The 16,471-nt window shown below is 36.4% G+C and overlaps 1 protein-coding gene across 6 annotated transcripts in view; it reads left to right on the top strand.

Annotated features, from left to right (window-relative positions):
- LOC124163440 overlaps positions 1–16,471 on the top strand; it is a 37,430-nt gene that overhangs the window by 6,297 nt on the left and 14,662 nt on the right. For all 6 annotated transcript variants that reach the window (XM_046540353.1, XM_046540352.1, XM_046540348.1 and 3 more), the window contains 6 exons: positions 1,726–1,788; positions 6,085–6,304; positions 8,617–8,762; positions 13,338–13,413; positions 14,079–14,344; positions 16,114–16,258. In XM_046540353.1, the coding sequence (XP_046396309.1) occupies positions 1,726–1,788; positions 6,085–6,304; positions 8,617–8,762; positions 13,338–13,413; positions 14,079–14,344; positions 16,114–16,258 (916 nt within the window). The remainder of the gene's footprint in view (positions 1–1,725; positions 1,789–6,084; positions 6,305–8,616; positions 8,763–13,337; positions 13,414–14,078; positions 14,345–16,113; positions 16,259–16,471) is intronic.

Below are 16,471 nucleotides of genomic sequence, written 5' to 3'. Positions count from 1 at the left end.
AATGATCAACAAATTTCAAGTGTAGCCAATCTGCATGTACCACCCACACTGTCTGGCTGAATGTGGTATAGTTTCACATTTTGCCTTATGGAAGCCAAATTTGCTATAAATTAACTACCTTCCATTATAATCCCTTTCTTAATGCCTCAATGGTTCCTCCTAAGGAAGTACTTTCTTTAATGAATATTTTCCCTTAAGATTTTCAATCCCAGAAATATTTTTCAGAGCATGGAATTTTGGTTACAAATTTCCATAGTAGGAAGAAAAAAACTAACAGGTATTGATATACCTTTAATTACTTATGTAGTTGATACTTCAAGAATATTGTTTTGTTTAATACAACCAATCAGAAAAATCCATCTCCGAGATGCTATCAGTATCTCAGTGTAGTGCTCGACCCCCTTGCGAGAATGGGGATCGTACCAGGCTATTACCCTGTGGGTTCTTGCCTTGGGTGCCAGATGCATTGACTTAACTGAAGCTGCAAATCATATAAAAAGAGCTAAGGCACTTTACCTTTCCAAATTTAACCCTGAAGAGAATAGCAAGGAAATTCTCTGGTTCGGGCAAAGTACAGTTGCTAAGGGAAGGTGGCTGGTTGGCTCGGCTGCTGACTGTGGGCTAGCTCGTCCTTTTCCCTTGAATTCTATGACTGGTGAATGCTGATTGGCAATGAGGTACTTAGCACCAGTGTTGAAGGAGAGGAGGATCTCCTGGCCAACTGAGTTGAGCGAATCGGCACTGAGAAATCAGAAGCATAATAATAAATTTGTTGTCCTAGGACCTTATCCCGTAGAACATAATACATTTTACAAATAAGTCTCAGCAGTGAACAACACAGAAAAAGTGAAAATACAATTTTACAGTATCGTAGAAGGGACCTTAACACATCCAGCAGGGTGCCCTGTCACTTGTTGCCACACCCCAAGTAGCAGTTCCCAGACCACAAATGCCCTCTGCTATATTGTTAGTTTTTATGCTCCAAAACTTAGCCCCATAAGGTTCCACCCCTCCTTTGGCTGACCTAGAGTGGTGGGTCTCAACCTTTTTATCCTCCTGTACCCCTCTGTATGTATATAACTAATATTGTACCCCCAAAAATTTAACGTGCACATTTTATTATATAATTTCACTACAGGTGAGGTGACACTTTTAGTTATGAATAATTGTATAAATAGAAACTTTGATTTAAATAGCCCATATAATATGCATACATATTTCCTGGTCAAGGGATACATTGCTCCTGGCATCCGCTATTACCGATTATTTTCGGCTTACCCCTGACTGGATAGTTGTGTACTCTTCAGGGGGTACACGACAATGGGAACGTACTGTGTACGTTCCCAACCAGTGACTATGTACGTTAATGTACCACACATACAGAGATACGCACACCACCGGTTGGGAACAGCTGGACTAGAGGAACATACAGACACTCCCAATTTTAACTCGGAAGTGGAGCATCTGTTTGCAGTATTCCGATTTCTCCTTCCAAAATATGTACTTTGTCTTTCATTTACTTGAGCCGTTTTCAGAGCCTCAAGCCAATCCTTCTTGTGCTTTGTCTTGCCATTGCGGCTGCAATCTTCTAGTTGGATTTAAATACTTTTGCGACCACAATATAGGATTTCTAAGCCCACTTGCAAATATTGGTATGTAATATGCTTGAATTCAGTTGTTTTATCCCTACTTTTTGAATGAATTGTGCTATCATTGTTATTTCAGGAAATGTGCCCTCTGTGCTCATGCCCTCCACCTGACTCCAAATTAGTGACTACCAAAAATTGTGTAAGTCTTTCAATATTTCTATAACTATGTAATTTTTTAAATTTGTGCTATTTTAATTTTTTAAGTATTTTTTTCATGTCTAACATTCAATGAATGAGTAGGATAAGAAAGGGTCTTGTGTTTCTATTTTTTTCTTTAAACTTACTAATACTTCATCCAAATTGGCCACAAGTGGGGAAATAATCATGATTTAGCTTGCTCTTAATAAAATTATGGAATTCCTAGCAATAGAAAATGAAATATGCAAATATTGTTCCTCCTGATGGGAGTTGAACATTCTAGTTAATGGTGCTTTGAGGACTGATTGTAATGCAAAGTCCATCGTTTGTTGAATATGCATTATTTTCAGGTGAGTAATCAGGTCTAACAGTGCTTACCTTATGATGAATGAAAATGAACTTTGTTTTTCCACATAAATATTTATTTAATCACGACCGCGGTTTCGACTCACTGCATCGATATACATATTTATGTGGAAAAACAAAGTTCATTTTCGTTCATCATGAGTAAATTCCACAAAGTGACGCCTCAAGCCATCAACTTCATTAAGTGCTTGCCTTAGGTCATTTAAGCATTCCTCAACGTTACCTTCATCACTAATTTCCTCATGATACACTACTGTCTTTTTTCACCTTCTTTTCAGATTTTCTTCTTTCATTTTATTTCAGTTTTAGAAAAGCCTCCTCTGACATGATAACTTCTGCTCCTCCACTTATTCTTTTTCTTCCACGTGTAACCCTTGCTGCTTGTTTTACTTTCTCCAGAACTAACTCTTCAAACTAGATACTACGAGTGCTTGATGTTAGGACAGCAAGGTCATTTGAATCTGTAATGTCGTTGAAATTGGTTGTTGATGGCAGAGCTGGATGAGGTTCTTCTTGCGGTACTGCCATTGGCTAATGATAGAGATTGGGGAGTTTCTACACTAGTCTCTTCTGATGGTGGAGATGGAAGAGATTGTACCAGTGTCACTGTTGATGAGTGATGAATGATTTCGTTTTGGCTTTGATGAAAATTTAACCATCTCCTGTATGCCTGTGGTTCACAACTTTCCATTGGAATTATGTATTCCACTGCAAAAAGGAAATATCCCAACCTTTTCTGAAACAAATTATATTTGATGGGGGCAGTGGAAACTAATGGGTTACACTTGCCCCAGTGACAATATAATCTGGGGCAAGAGGAGCCTATGCTTATTTTGCTCATAGTAACGTAATTTAATCTACCACACTATAACAGCATGTTAAGGTATTATGTAGCTCATACATAGTGATTTAATCTCAATGTAATCCCAAAATTTCTTGGTTTGGTAATTGTAAAACGGTGTACTGCACTTGGTCACTATATGAGGAGATATGATGCACTTCCGATTAATAGTGTATTTCAGCATTTCTACCAAGATTTTTGGTTAGGCAGCGATTCCCATGTATTATCAAAAGTAGAGTAATGAAAATCTTGCTAGGAGCGCCACTTTAAATGTAGTATTTATGCGACAATAGCCATAGGTTCCTCTTCCCCCAAATTTACACTTAACCCCGGTGTACTTAATTTAAAAGAATTGAAGTAATTTTGGTTGTTTTTGACTTCTTATCTATTGCAGTAATCACTTGAGATTAACCTGGAATTTTGTAAAATTTCCATGGAAATCCAGGAATTATGCATAAATTTTTCTGCTTTGATTGGCTGGGTACCCTGTGTGTATTCTCTGTCTTCTATTCCAATGTTCCAGATGATGATTTGCCATCTAAAAACCTTTGTCATACATTATTAAATTTATGTGGAATTACAAAGTTTCACATCTCACTGTTGTGTTAAGAGCGTTTGAGTACATACTGTATATGTCTGAATATAGTCCCCCCATTTTTTCCAAAAAAGCCTGTGGTAAAAGTAAAGGGGGGGACTATATTCTAACACATTTTTTTAACTTTTCCCGAAACTGAAGCCTCAAAATTAGGGGGGGGGGGACTATATTCAGAAGGGGACTATATTTGGAGAAATACGGTAATTATCTTTTGGAGGAGGTAGTAAAAATGGTCCTTCATGGTACTATTAGCAATGATCAGGATAAAGTGATAATTCCAGTGATGTTTTTTCTCTCATATTTTAATATATAAGCTTTGTAGTTAATGTAGACATTATGTTGAACCTCACTTGATTTTCGTATGTTGCATGTGAAGATGAACGTATTGTGTGGAATTTAGTCTCAAATCAGCCAGAGGGGTGTCAAGTAACCTTCACCAATTTCTCCTAAAGTTATGTATGTTAAATAAGTATCCTTATTGTGAATTATTATTACTATGTTTAAGCTCAGAATGTAACCCACTGAAAATAATGAACTTTGAACACAGGTGTGTCAAGCCTTGGAGCCAAAAATGAAAAGTCATGTAAATGCTAATTAGTGGAGAATCAAAGCACATAGAGCAGTGGTTTTTGTTTATTACAAAGAAAATACATACATGTATTTTGGTATAGTTTTCAAGTAATGTGAAGCTATTGTTGCAAATAACAAACTTGCAGAATTCCCTCATTTAAACATTATAAATTAGCATTTATTCAACAAAAAAATATTTGGAGAAGACCACCTTTTATTTTCTTCTATTCCTGCAGTAGTTAGCTTCAATCTTGTAACATTGATTAAAGGTAGCATTTAGATATTCTTTTGTTTCATGCAATGTCAAAGTTGGATATGTTTTTCACCCGATCAGTTGATTTACTCATCATGCACCCAATTCGCATAAATTCTGGGGGGAGGAATGAAGATCAGCTTGCCCATTGGGTTTGTAGTAGGAAAATGTTTAGAACCGGATACATAGCACCCAGTAAAACAAGGCCAAACCCTTGGAAGGCCTGAAAATTTCAGGGAAGTTTTTCATATAGCTTACTTTTCATTAACCCTTTTACTTAATAACTACAGTAAAACCTCTATGTAGTGAACCTCTTTACATCATAAACCTCCATACATCATAAACCTCCATACATCATACCACCCCTACGGTCCCGTCTGATTTACATGTAAATTTATAGGCAAACCTCTTTGTAGTGAACCTCTTTATATCGTAAAACCTCCACTTAACATACCAAGGAGATACCCCCAAGACGGCCCAACTACCTCCGCAAATCGTACCAATACAACAAGAGACCATTAACGCAGCCGTGATTACGTACACAGAATAATATTTTCAGCAATAAATATTTCACTCTTTTTTTTCTTATATAACTTATTATGCTGTAATTTTCACGTTAATCATTAGTTGCGGCCATTTTGTTCAATATTAGAGCATACCTAACAGTAAATAAGAAAAAAGTATCCAACTATCCCAATCATTTTAAGTGACATCAGTGTTTTAGGTAAGGTTGAATTGAGAGAGATCACATCATTTTCTCTAAAATCATGGTAAAAATTATGCGATAGCATTCGCTTTCTGTAATTATTGAATAATAAATATATGCTCACTGATGCATGCTTGTGTGTTTAAACACATTAATATAATGGTTTAAAAGACAGTATGTAGCACCTTTCATTTCCAAAGGATATGAAAAAATGGTAGCTATCACTAAAACCTCTCTATAGTGAACCTCCATACATCAAATTGCCCAAATTTTGGTCCCTTCCATTATGATGTAAAGAGGTTTTACTGTAAATACCCCATGTTCTTACTCCTGAATTTTCCTCGACCACTTCTTCTCAATGTACCTCATGCTACTGTTGCGGCATCATAGTGTATTTCAAAAGCATTGCCAGCTGAAGATAAGCAAGTTGAAATGGTTTGCTACTGTTCCAATTGGTGGCTCTTCTGGAATCACAAATTTGTAGGCAGATTTATGGGGGGCACGCCCCCATAGACACTTGAAACATAGACAAGCTACTTAATATGGTTATCATTTCATTTTTGTGTATTACGGAGCCTAGTTAATTTAATTTCATATAAAAAGAAGGATAATATTTTGTACAGTAATTGTTGCATGTTGTTTTTCATCTCAAATATGAGAAGACGGTTTGCCTGTCTGACCCCTTCTGCCCCCCCTGAAAAAAATCCTAGTTCCACCCTTGTGCAGATTTACTTTTGTGGCCCACTGTAATCCATGCGTTGGTGTAATATCTCGTTTTGAATCTTAATCAATGTTATGGGTGAAGTTTCCAATTTGATTCTGCTTTTTTTCTGTTCTTTTTAACATTTAAAATATGATATGTCATATGTCATTTTTTAAACATGAATAATTTATGTCATAGATTGTGTTTTCCTACTTATTTTGTACATGCATGTAGATTTTATGAATACCATGTTGTGATTTTAGGTTAACTCTGTGATGAAAACCAACGAAGCATTGGAAAAGGAATTGACATTTAAAATTGTTCCTGAAGATATCTTAATGAGGACACCTCGTCTAGCTGAATTCATTTTTTGTGACTCCAGCAACTTAAATGAGGCTGCAGCATATACAGTGTTGCAGCTCGAGAACTTGACTGTGATGCCACTAACAAAGAAGACTGAAATTCCAATTACCTCAAATGGAGGTAAGTAACTTCATGTTGCTGCTTGGCCATGAGAAGAGGAGTTTTTAAGGGGGGGTACACTTCTTAAATAGAATTTGTAATGCTCAGAAAGTAGTAACATTGATTGGTTTACTATTTGTTAAGGATGAGTCGGTTCTTATATTTTTTTAGTTCTTGGTACCGGTTTGGTTCTCTCCAATTGGTTCTTGGTTCTAGTTACCCGGTTCCTAGAATGAACTCTTATTATCTGAATTAATGGCAAATTGAAATGAACGGCCACAAGAAGTGAACGATAATAATTTCACTTAAGATGTAAATTAGCAGGAAAGCTCTGTTAAAGAATGTATGATCGACCGATTTTTCACATTACATCAAACAGCCATTGGTTCTTTCTCCAGGTAGTGATTAAAAAATTCAACATTTTTACCGTATTAATTCTTTTTTTTGGCAGAAATATTGCCTGCAGTGCTGAACAGGCATTCACTGAAAACAGTAGTGGTCGATGTTGATGGGCTGCTTTAATATGCTTAGGGCACAGTTTACATACTGCATAGCATCAGAAACAATACTGAAACTCCCCCAACTCCTGACGACATCATATGTTAATTTGTTGTAACTTGTGAGTCAGTTCAAAATATATTCTGTATTCTGCGATGTTGCTTAAATTGCCACTTTAATTTACAACTTATTTGCTTTCTTCACAGTCACAGTTCTTATAATCTCAGCAATAAACTGCTCAGAACACTGTGCACACCGTGACTAAACTGAGTGGCCGTGAGCTAACACCAAATTGTAATGCAGTGTTGCATTTTGCAGGATAACCACACTTTTCGATGCCTTGCATAGGTTTATCAATTTACAAATAAGCTCTCAGAATGCATCTTCCTTGTATAATGAAGAATTACTGTGTATGTAAATGATTCAATCTTAAGACCTCTTTCAGACAAAACTATTTGATGCTGTTCACGGCACAGCACACTTCGTTGCAGAGAGTAGTCTCGTCTGAAAGCTGCCTGAATTTCACGTGAACGGGGGCCTGCAAAAAGTCATACCGTCTGAAAGCGGCTTCAATGTAGCATTGTCTGGATTTCACACCCTAGAAGGCACATCGCCGGGCCGGATTGAAATGGGCACCGTGCCGTCAACGGCATGATTCGACTCGTTAGAAGACATGCATAGAGACCTATGGGAAGTTGAAAGAACATTGCCGTACTAGGGATGGTGTCAGGCAAAAAGTCGGCTTGTTTGAAAGCGGCTGCAACTACGGAAATGTTACATTGTTGGCGATAGTGACAAACTGACAAATCCTTAAATGCGCATGTTAGCGAGCAACTCTCAAAATAAAAAAATGTGGACAACATGCGTTCGGAAAGTAATGCATGCATTTTTTTAAATCTTTTGTTTTACTTTTTGGTCTTAAAGAGGACACCTCGTTTAGCTAAATTAATTTTTTGTGACTCCAGCAACTTAAATGATGCTGCAGCATATACAGTGTTGGAGCTCGAGAACTTGACTGTGATGCCACGAACAAAGAAGACTGAAATTCCAATTACATCAAATGGAGGTAAGTAACTTCATGTTGCTGCATGACCATGAGAAGAGCAGTTTATAAGGGGGGTGCACTTCTTAAATAGAATTTGTAATGCTCAGAAAGTAGTCACATTGACTCCAATTGGTTCTTGGTTCTAGTTCCTAGAATGAACTCTTAGGTATTATCTGAACTAATGGCAAATTGGCAAATCAGACTACGCTGCAGACAATTTTGGCTGTGAGCGCTAAATTCAAATTCTAGCCACCGCTCCGAGCCGTTTCCAAAGTACCGACTTCATGCGTTCAGTTCTCGATTCCACTGGTAAGAACCGGCAGTACCAAGAACCAGGTACTGGAACCGACCCATCTCTACTATTTTTACATTAAAATAGACAGAACTGCATATATAAATGTATGTGCACAGTACTTATTATGCCGATGTATATTTTGAGTTTTGTAGTTATCTTGAAATATCCATGAGCATATTACATAATGTAGCTTTTTAATAAAAACTGAAGTAATGCATGCTTTACATCAGATGCTATTGAATGCAGATGTTTAAGGGTGTCAAAATCTTGACCCAGTGGAAAACCTGTGAAGAATTTACGTCCTATTAATTTTGTTGGAAAGAACTGAATCGCGTGTAAAAAAATTGACCGCCATTACAGTAAACATACCAATCTTAATATGGAATTACCGTAGTTGAGGCAGTTGTCCTCTCTAAAGCAAATTTATTTTACCTGCTAATCATAGGATTAAAATATCTAATTGGCCAAGATGTTTGCCATTGCATGTATTTTCAGATCTGGCTAAACCACAACTTCCGGTTGACTTTAAGAAGTATGATAGAGAGTTCCTCTTGAAACTTCATAGTTACCCGCTCTGCTTGAAACGACCTGAGTCTCTAACATACGAAAATGTCATGAAACCAAATAATCCGGATGGAAAGGTGAGGAAGCTGATTTGCTATGCTCTGCCCCAAAGTGTACATTTCTTGTTCTCTTAATTTTCATGTGTTTTTTTTCTGAAAAATAGGTACTGTATTTTAATCCCTTAATAACCAATTTTTCATATCTTTTCAACAAAATTGTTTCTATTACACCCAGTCTCGTATATGGGTTTAAATATACATAATATTGTAGGTTTATGTGTGTAATATTGTGATGTAAAAGTAAATTTTTAAGTCTTTTCTCTACATTGTCAAAAGTAAGTAAATTGTTGAACAACCATGTTAATGTATCTTGATCACTTTCAATGCTTTTACTGAGAAAAATCTGAGAAACTTTATTAATGCATACAATCAGAGGAAAATTTTCAAAGGTGCAAATTCATGGAGGAGTAACTAACACTATGGATTTATGGATAAGTTAGCTTTCATAGAGATCCTAATAAGTTGTCACATCTATGAGATCAATTCAAAGAGATGAAGTAAGGGATAGAGCTCTGATAAATTCTGCAATGACTCCCAGAAGCGTACCAATGGATGGACAATGAATAAGGCCAGCCAATCCAGGCATAATTATACAAAATGAGTAATGCTTTTTTTTTACATCAATAATTGCCCTCTGCTGAAGCTTTGGAATGACGCATGCTTGGACAGAAAGGCCGTAACAGATTATTCAGAATCAGTGTATTTGAAGGTAAATGTAGGAAATTTTGAAATGAAAGCCTGCCAGTCCGTTTATATCCTTTTCATTTTTCTATTAAGTACATCAAAGTAAATTTAGAACTAAATTTATAATTTTATTTTCAATTATTTATATTGTTTAGAAGATACATATTTCTTATAATATCTTTAGGGATTTCAATAAACAAATTCAAATGTTGTGTGGTTTCATATGAGCTCGTACAATTGTGGGCTGAAATAATTGTACTCACGAGCAAGAGCAGGAATTGGAAATTAATGTAATTGCTCGACCAGCCAGAATCTGTTGCAAACTTTTTGGTCGCCATCAGGAGCCAGAGCTAAAACTCTTCTTTTTAGCAGAATTCCTTCAAAAGTGAGCGTATTTTTTACATAAAATCAGTAATACATATATTCTTGAAAAGAGCAGTGTGTTTTGTGCGTGGACGAAAAAGGGTAATTTTTCCGCACGCTGCCATCTTAATCCGCGATGCCTTAAATACATGTAACTGTTTCAAGGTGGAAAGATGACTGTAGATATATTAACCATTTGCTTCTACCTCTACCGATGGTTAGAAATTCTCTTTGTTTGAGATGTTTCAATGATTTGGACACAACGAAGTTAAGGCTACTTTGGTATACATATGTTAAGGCGTGGATGACAGCTATGAGTTATGGCTAATAAGGCATAAAGAAGAAGTGACTTTTATTGAATCTAATTGAAAATCAATCTGTAATCTAAAGTGAAGCAGCAAAGTAGTAATTGAAAGGCCTGAAGTAGACATGTGCAAGACAATTTTTCTATCCATTACAAACATGTTGCCCAACTCAGCAAGAACAGTTGACAACAATGTCTTCTGCAGAGCCCTAAAAAAATTACTATTATCTAAACCCATATACTCACAGGAGGAAATTGATTTCTCAACTATTAGCTTTTTAATTTACTTTTGCACTTTGATTCCAATTGTATGATTTCTCTCTTATTTATATTGTATACATACATTTGGCTGCCTTTTATATCCAGGGTATTTCTTATTACTGTGTCCTCACAAGAGGTGTATTAATTGACGACATCTACCTCAATTATTATTGTGCTACAGAGGAATGAACATATTATTTATATTATTAAACAAGAAAGAAAAAATTATTGCAAACAGAAAAGACATGTAAACGTCATTTACACATGCGCAAGAATGCACGCAGTGGTCAGCACTTGCTTAGGTGCCTGTGTTTCTTCAGAGCAGGCAATGAAAATCGCTGGATGCGGAGTCGCTTTAGGTGTGACTCTTTTCTAACACCGTGGCACCTTATCCGTGGGAAGTTGCAGAAGTTAGGCAAAAGAATGCAGCCATTGTTGGCTAATAGAAAGCCCTTGAAGGGGTCGCAGAGTGATGTGGGAGCTGGGATGCTGAAGAGTTTCGTGTGGGATGGCTTATGGTTAACTTGCATTTGGTGACTTGTACTCAGTGTATTTGTGGGTTCAATTAAACTGTAAAACCGCACTTCCAACTTGCTCCGAGGCTTCTCCGAATCTATACCAGTTTTATCCAAGCAGTTATATGTTAAAGCATGCATATATAACTTAAGCATCGCATTGTCACAAATATGTTTAATTACCGTATAAGCGCGTGTAAGAGGCGCACCTTTTTTCCCAGAAATTGAAGCCAAAAAGGGGGGTGCGCCTCTTACACAAACTTCTTATTTTCCCCTCCCCCTTTGCCGGCCACAAGTCCAAGGGGAACTGAGTCGCCTTGGTTTTCAGCGTGAGTCAGTCATTAGAAACCCTGGGTCAAAATCAAGCAGCAGGTTGGGGAGTTTCTCCCTTAGTGACGTTTTTGTAAAATGCTCCTGTTTGCATTTATTGTAAGCATCGCGCCGTCACGTCGGTACCCCAGAGGTGAACTTGGAAAAGATCGTGCGGGGTGATTCGCTCCGAAGCGCACAATAAATTTACTGCCACGAATGGGCATTCCGCGGCATTTATACTGTGTATAGTAATCGCTTATCAAACGTAGAGAAACGCATAGTTTTAAAGGACATGCCTGGTTAATAGTCAACATCTGTCTTGCCAAGCAATTTCCATTACGCTGAGCACATGATTTTTCAAAAATTACCTTCAGACGTTTATATGAGGATTTTTGCAACTGAAAATTATATTGGTGCCAAAACCTGCAGTTTAAAAAATTTGAACGAGTGTGTTCATTGTTGGACTAAATGGTGAATAGAAGCAATCGGAAATACTTATAAGTGAAGAGCGCTGAAGGAGAGGTCGAGGGGAAGGAGTGTATCCGTATTTCAAGCTACGAGGAGCGTATCACCTCCGTATTTCAAGCTACGAAGCTATGAGCGAAGGAGCAAGGGAAACCACGTCCGATCTTGCATTTGACGTCGTTGCCTTGAAAGCGAAGCGGCGATGGCGCAGCAATGTGATATACGTAGTTTGCGCGTCCTGAAGTTTCCAGTCGGTCTCGTCTTGTTTGAGTGCGCTTATGCTACGCTTGTTTCTTCCGAAATTGTGCTGTTTGGACTATGTTGAATATTAGTAGCCTTGTTTTAACTTTAAATCTTTGTGTCAATCAATTAGAGTTCAAAAAACTTAAATGCCGTCAGATATACGTCGCGTTAGGTCTCATTCGTTTTAGAACCTCGTGCACGTCATACAATTGCTGAAAGATATTGAGATATATTCGAGCTCAGTAGGTGACTCACCTAGTATTTGGCCTCCAGAAACTAGGAGAATTGAACCTGGTAGGCCAAATAAGTCAGTTGGTGAGATGGGGTAGGGATGAAACACATTTCCATTGTTCCCTGAAATTTTTTTGATACTTTATATTTTCCTGTGGGGTCTCGGAAAGGAAAACAAACGGCAGAGGCATCAGCTGATGGAGGGCCGAGTGGAGCTCCGTTAAATCTACGATGTGGTTATTATCCTACGGCGCTGAGATTGCCCCGATTGTTGTCCAATCTCTTGGGAAGGTTCATGCTATGTGACTGTCGTGTTTTGACTTAAAATTTTCCATGGCTGCAATTCTATTGCAATACTCGTGCGAGAGCTTCTAAACAAAATTGTTCATGAGTAGGACGAACATGGTAGAGCAACGGCATATGCGAAGAGAGGATCGGAACTCTTTCTACTCTCTCTTATGCCGCTATTACCGCCGCAGTTATCAAAATTTTCTCTTTCAATTAGCGTTGAAAGAGGAAATTTTGACAACTGTCGAAATTCCAGGCATACGTCTGCAACACCACACGATGGGATAAATAAATGCCGCAAATTTATTTTCTTTATACCTTCGATGCTCAAAATAGGGGTGCGCCTCTTACACGTGTGCGCCTGTTACACACGCTTATACGGTATACATGTATGCCTACCTATATATTGTCATTCATAATTCATTTCCAGTGTGACTTATGTCATTTTTGTGCATTTGAGTGGAAAATATCAAATTCAATTTTGTATGTGTTATTAATTAGAAAATTTCTGGGAAATTGGTTGGCATATTTGATTTTGGCTACAGTTGCATTTAACATTTCATGATGGCAGTTGTTTTTCCAATTTCTTCAATCCAGCAACTCTGTTTGGGAAGGTTTTTCTGCAAAGACATGTGTATGTATTTACACTTATTCAAAGATAGTCTTTCTGGACCTCTGTGTCATCCCTTATTATGACCATTTTTTTATGGAACTGTCTTTGGTTGCTTAATACAGGTTTCTCTGTACTTTTGCTTTGTGATAAATTATACTTATAACGGATTAGCCATTTTATTTGCTCTTTTGGTAGTACAACAACAATACTACTTCATTCATGACTCCCTTTGAGAATCAACTGGCTCACATGTTAGTGTAAATGTAGGTTTTAACTGTAGTTACTAACTCTTAAACATTTTATTATTCCTTTAGCATATGAATTGCCATATCTGTGTCCGGGAGAGCTTGTTACAAAAGCAGCTCAGTCTTACTAGTTCCAAGTTACCAGGTGAGGCTAATTACTATGTATGCATGCATAAATAGTTCCTCAAATATTTTTTTGAATTTTTTAAATCATTAAGTTACTGAGGTGCAATGATATGTAATTCTTGAACAATTATTATAGTTTTTGGAATTGTTTTATAATTTTACCCTATTTTCTAAATGTTTAATGCTAATTCTCTTGATTTTGCTTCTGTAAGCATGTTTATTCTACTGTGGCTGTAATTACTTATTAATGAAAATTCTTATAATTCCTGATGGTCATATCCTTTAGCCAATTATGATCTATGTGTCATTGTTTACCAATGAAATTCTTCATCATAGGAGTATAGCTTTAAAGGCACAGCTTTTTGTCACAAAACTTAAACATACAATTTTAAGCCTAAAAGTTAAACTTCGATATTGAGAACTGCATTTGAATTATACTTATGGGTAGCAGGTTATGATTAATTTGATTATAAAATTATGTATGTAGATATTTTTCCATTATTAGAGAACCTTATTGTGTCAATTTAGCCTTTGTTTTTTTTTCTAATTAGGAAAATACATATATCTTTCTAACAGGTTAATTGATATGGCCATCATACATACTAACCTTCTGATGTTTATTTCTAGGCTATGGTGGAGTTTTTCCTTGATCCAATCTTGTTAATATTGACTTTATTTCTGCAGTTAAATGGGACGATGATGCTGTCCTCCTCTTGATAAAAGCATATGAGGAAGAGGCTCCCAGAAATGTGCCACTTGAAATGCATGCACCTGATACCTGGTACAGAATTGCACAAAATTTAATGGCAAAGGATGTTTTTCCAAAGGAAGCATATGCAAAGAGTACTGATTGCAAGTCAAAAATGTGTCAGTTGGCATTGGAGTACAAGTCCATGCTCAATCTCAGCAATGAGGGTGATCTGAGGAGGAATAATTGGCCCTTTTTTGAGGTGATTATGTTTTTTAATAATTTTTTTATTACTTACTTATTTAGGTATTTACTACACTTAATTTTTTATTGTGTCATTTGATGTATGTAGTAGCTCTAGTACATAGTTATGTTTACACAGTGCCTAAACCTGTGAAAGTTGGTGTGAAAGCACATTCCTTTTCATTGAATTAGCTCACCAATTGTTAAGAATTCATATTTCTTTTGAAGTTCAAAAAGACTAAACCTAACTACATATTAGCACTCATGCTAATTAGCTCTGCTCTGTAAAATGAAAAAAGTATGTGTGCATAGGTTCAGCCAAATAAGGCAACAACAAATGCATGGAAATATCTTACATGAATGATAGTATCTATTGATGTTATCATGAAAATGTGCAAGTATGAGAAAAAACATTAGACTAAGTAATTTGAACAGCAAAACAAGACTCCTTTAATTTTTTTTCTCAAAATGTAGTTTAAAGTTTGATAACATTAACATTTGTTTGATAACCTAAACAAACTTTTTACATCAGAACAGAAATCACAAACAAATGTGTCATCTTCTTCCTCAGTGTCAGAGCAAGTTTCATGAGCCCATTGATGGCATGCATTACATTGAATCCAACCTCCATTGTCTTTAGGTCTTCAACACAACTCACAGCAGAACAAACAATTATATTATTAATAAAATTATGTTGATCACTAATTAATTTTGTATCACTATTAATCAAAAATAATTCTACGGGAAATAGTTTTTGAATATCAACCGATGTTCAATTAAAAAACGAGGGGTATAATCAGGTGACACCCTCGGAGCAATGGTTATAAAAACATGGTGTGAACATAAACAAAGTCAAAGTAAAGAAGCAGAACTTATTTAAATTTGTTCTCTAAATAGTACTTAATGCAAATAATAACTTACCTTTAAAGATGCAGGGTACCTATATAAATACATGCATAAGATAGAAACTAATAGAAATAATAATGACCAACTAAGCAGTTAAAATATTTGAAAAGACTCCACATAGCTTCTAAACGACAGAACTAACTTACAACTCACTCAGACTGCCACTACGGCAGATACTGAAGCAGTGCACATTGTCACCACACAATCGCAGCAATAATAAGAGGTTTAACCAGTGTCCCGTTTTTATGCGACATCCCAGTTTTTTGCAACTCTCCCCTAATATGAAAACTACATTAAATATTGCATAATTTTATCTCAGAAGCAATTGGATGCATCATCTTCTGTAGTCATTAATGCATGATTTTCGTGAATATGAAAATAACAAAGAAATGCCATATTTTAGTGAAAAGGGCTGAAGAAAATTAAAGAATGTTTTACTTAATTGAAATCTGTAACTGAAAATTAAGTAGTGAAGAAGAAATTGAAAAGGTCTGGAGCAGACATCTGCAAGACAATTTTTTCTGTCTATAGAAATAAGAAAAAAAATAATTACAGTTATAAAAGGCTTATATATGTAATTTACGCACCTTTCCACTATTTATTGCACGTATACAGAACTGCCAGCATTTCAAAATTGAAGACTGAACTCCAAATTTTACCATTTTTCTGCTCCAACCTATTTCTAAGTAAAATAACTATTTATTACAATAATATGGGTTACAACTTGTGATGGTCATTTTCCTGATGTTCATGAGTTTGCAATTCACTGCAATTTCTCTAGGGCACCATCTGCGAACATATTGATTGTTTTTGACTGTTGATTTTTAAAAATTATGTTGGTGATCTTATTTTCTTATGTGATGTTTGACTTTTCGATTACAGGTCCTCGACAGCATATTTAAAAGCACTCCAGGGGATGAGCTTGTTGTGCTGGAGGATTCTTCAGCCAGCTCATCTTTGCCTGAGCCATCTTTCAGCTGTAGCAGTCAAAACTCCCTTGATGTCCAACAGGGCAGTGAAGGGAAATGTATGTCTTGTTGTATTTTTATTTCTCTATTATACGCAATAAACTACTGAGGCATGTAGAGTTATGTAGTACGAGCAGGTACCCAAAAAATAACCTGACGGATATCGCTGCAAGTGTCGCTCTTATATTTTGGGCCTCTCGCACTAGATGGAAGTTATTTCATGAGTTCTGAGTCAGTATGCAAAAGGGCATGGATATAGACAGTTGTAGCGA

Source organism: Ischnura elegans, chromosome 8 (genome assembly GCF_921293095.1).
Source record: "Ischnura elegans chromosome 8, ioIscEleg1.1, whole genome shotgun sequence".
Lineage (NCBI taxonomy): Eukaryota > Metazoa > Arthropoda > Insecta > Odonata > Coenagrionidae > Ischnura > Ischnura elegans.
The sequence above is the reverse complement of the archived record's forward strand: the minus strand, read 5'-3'. Positions and strand labels throughout refer to the sequence as shown.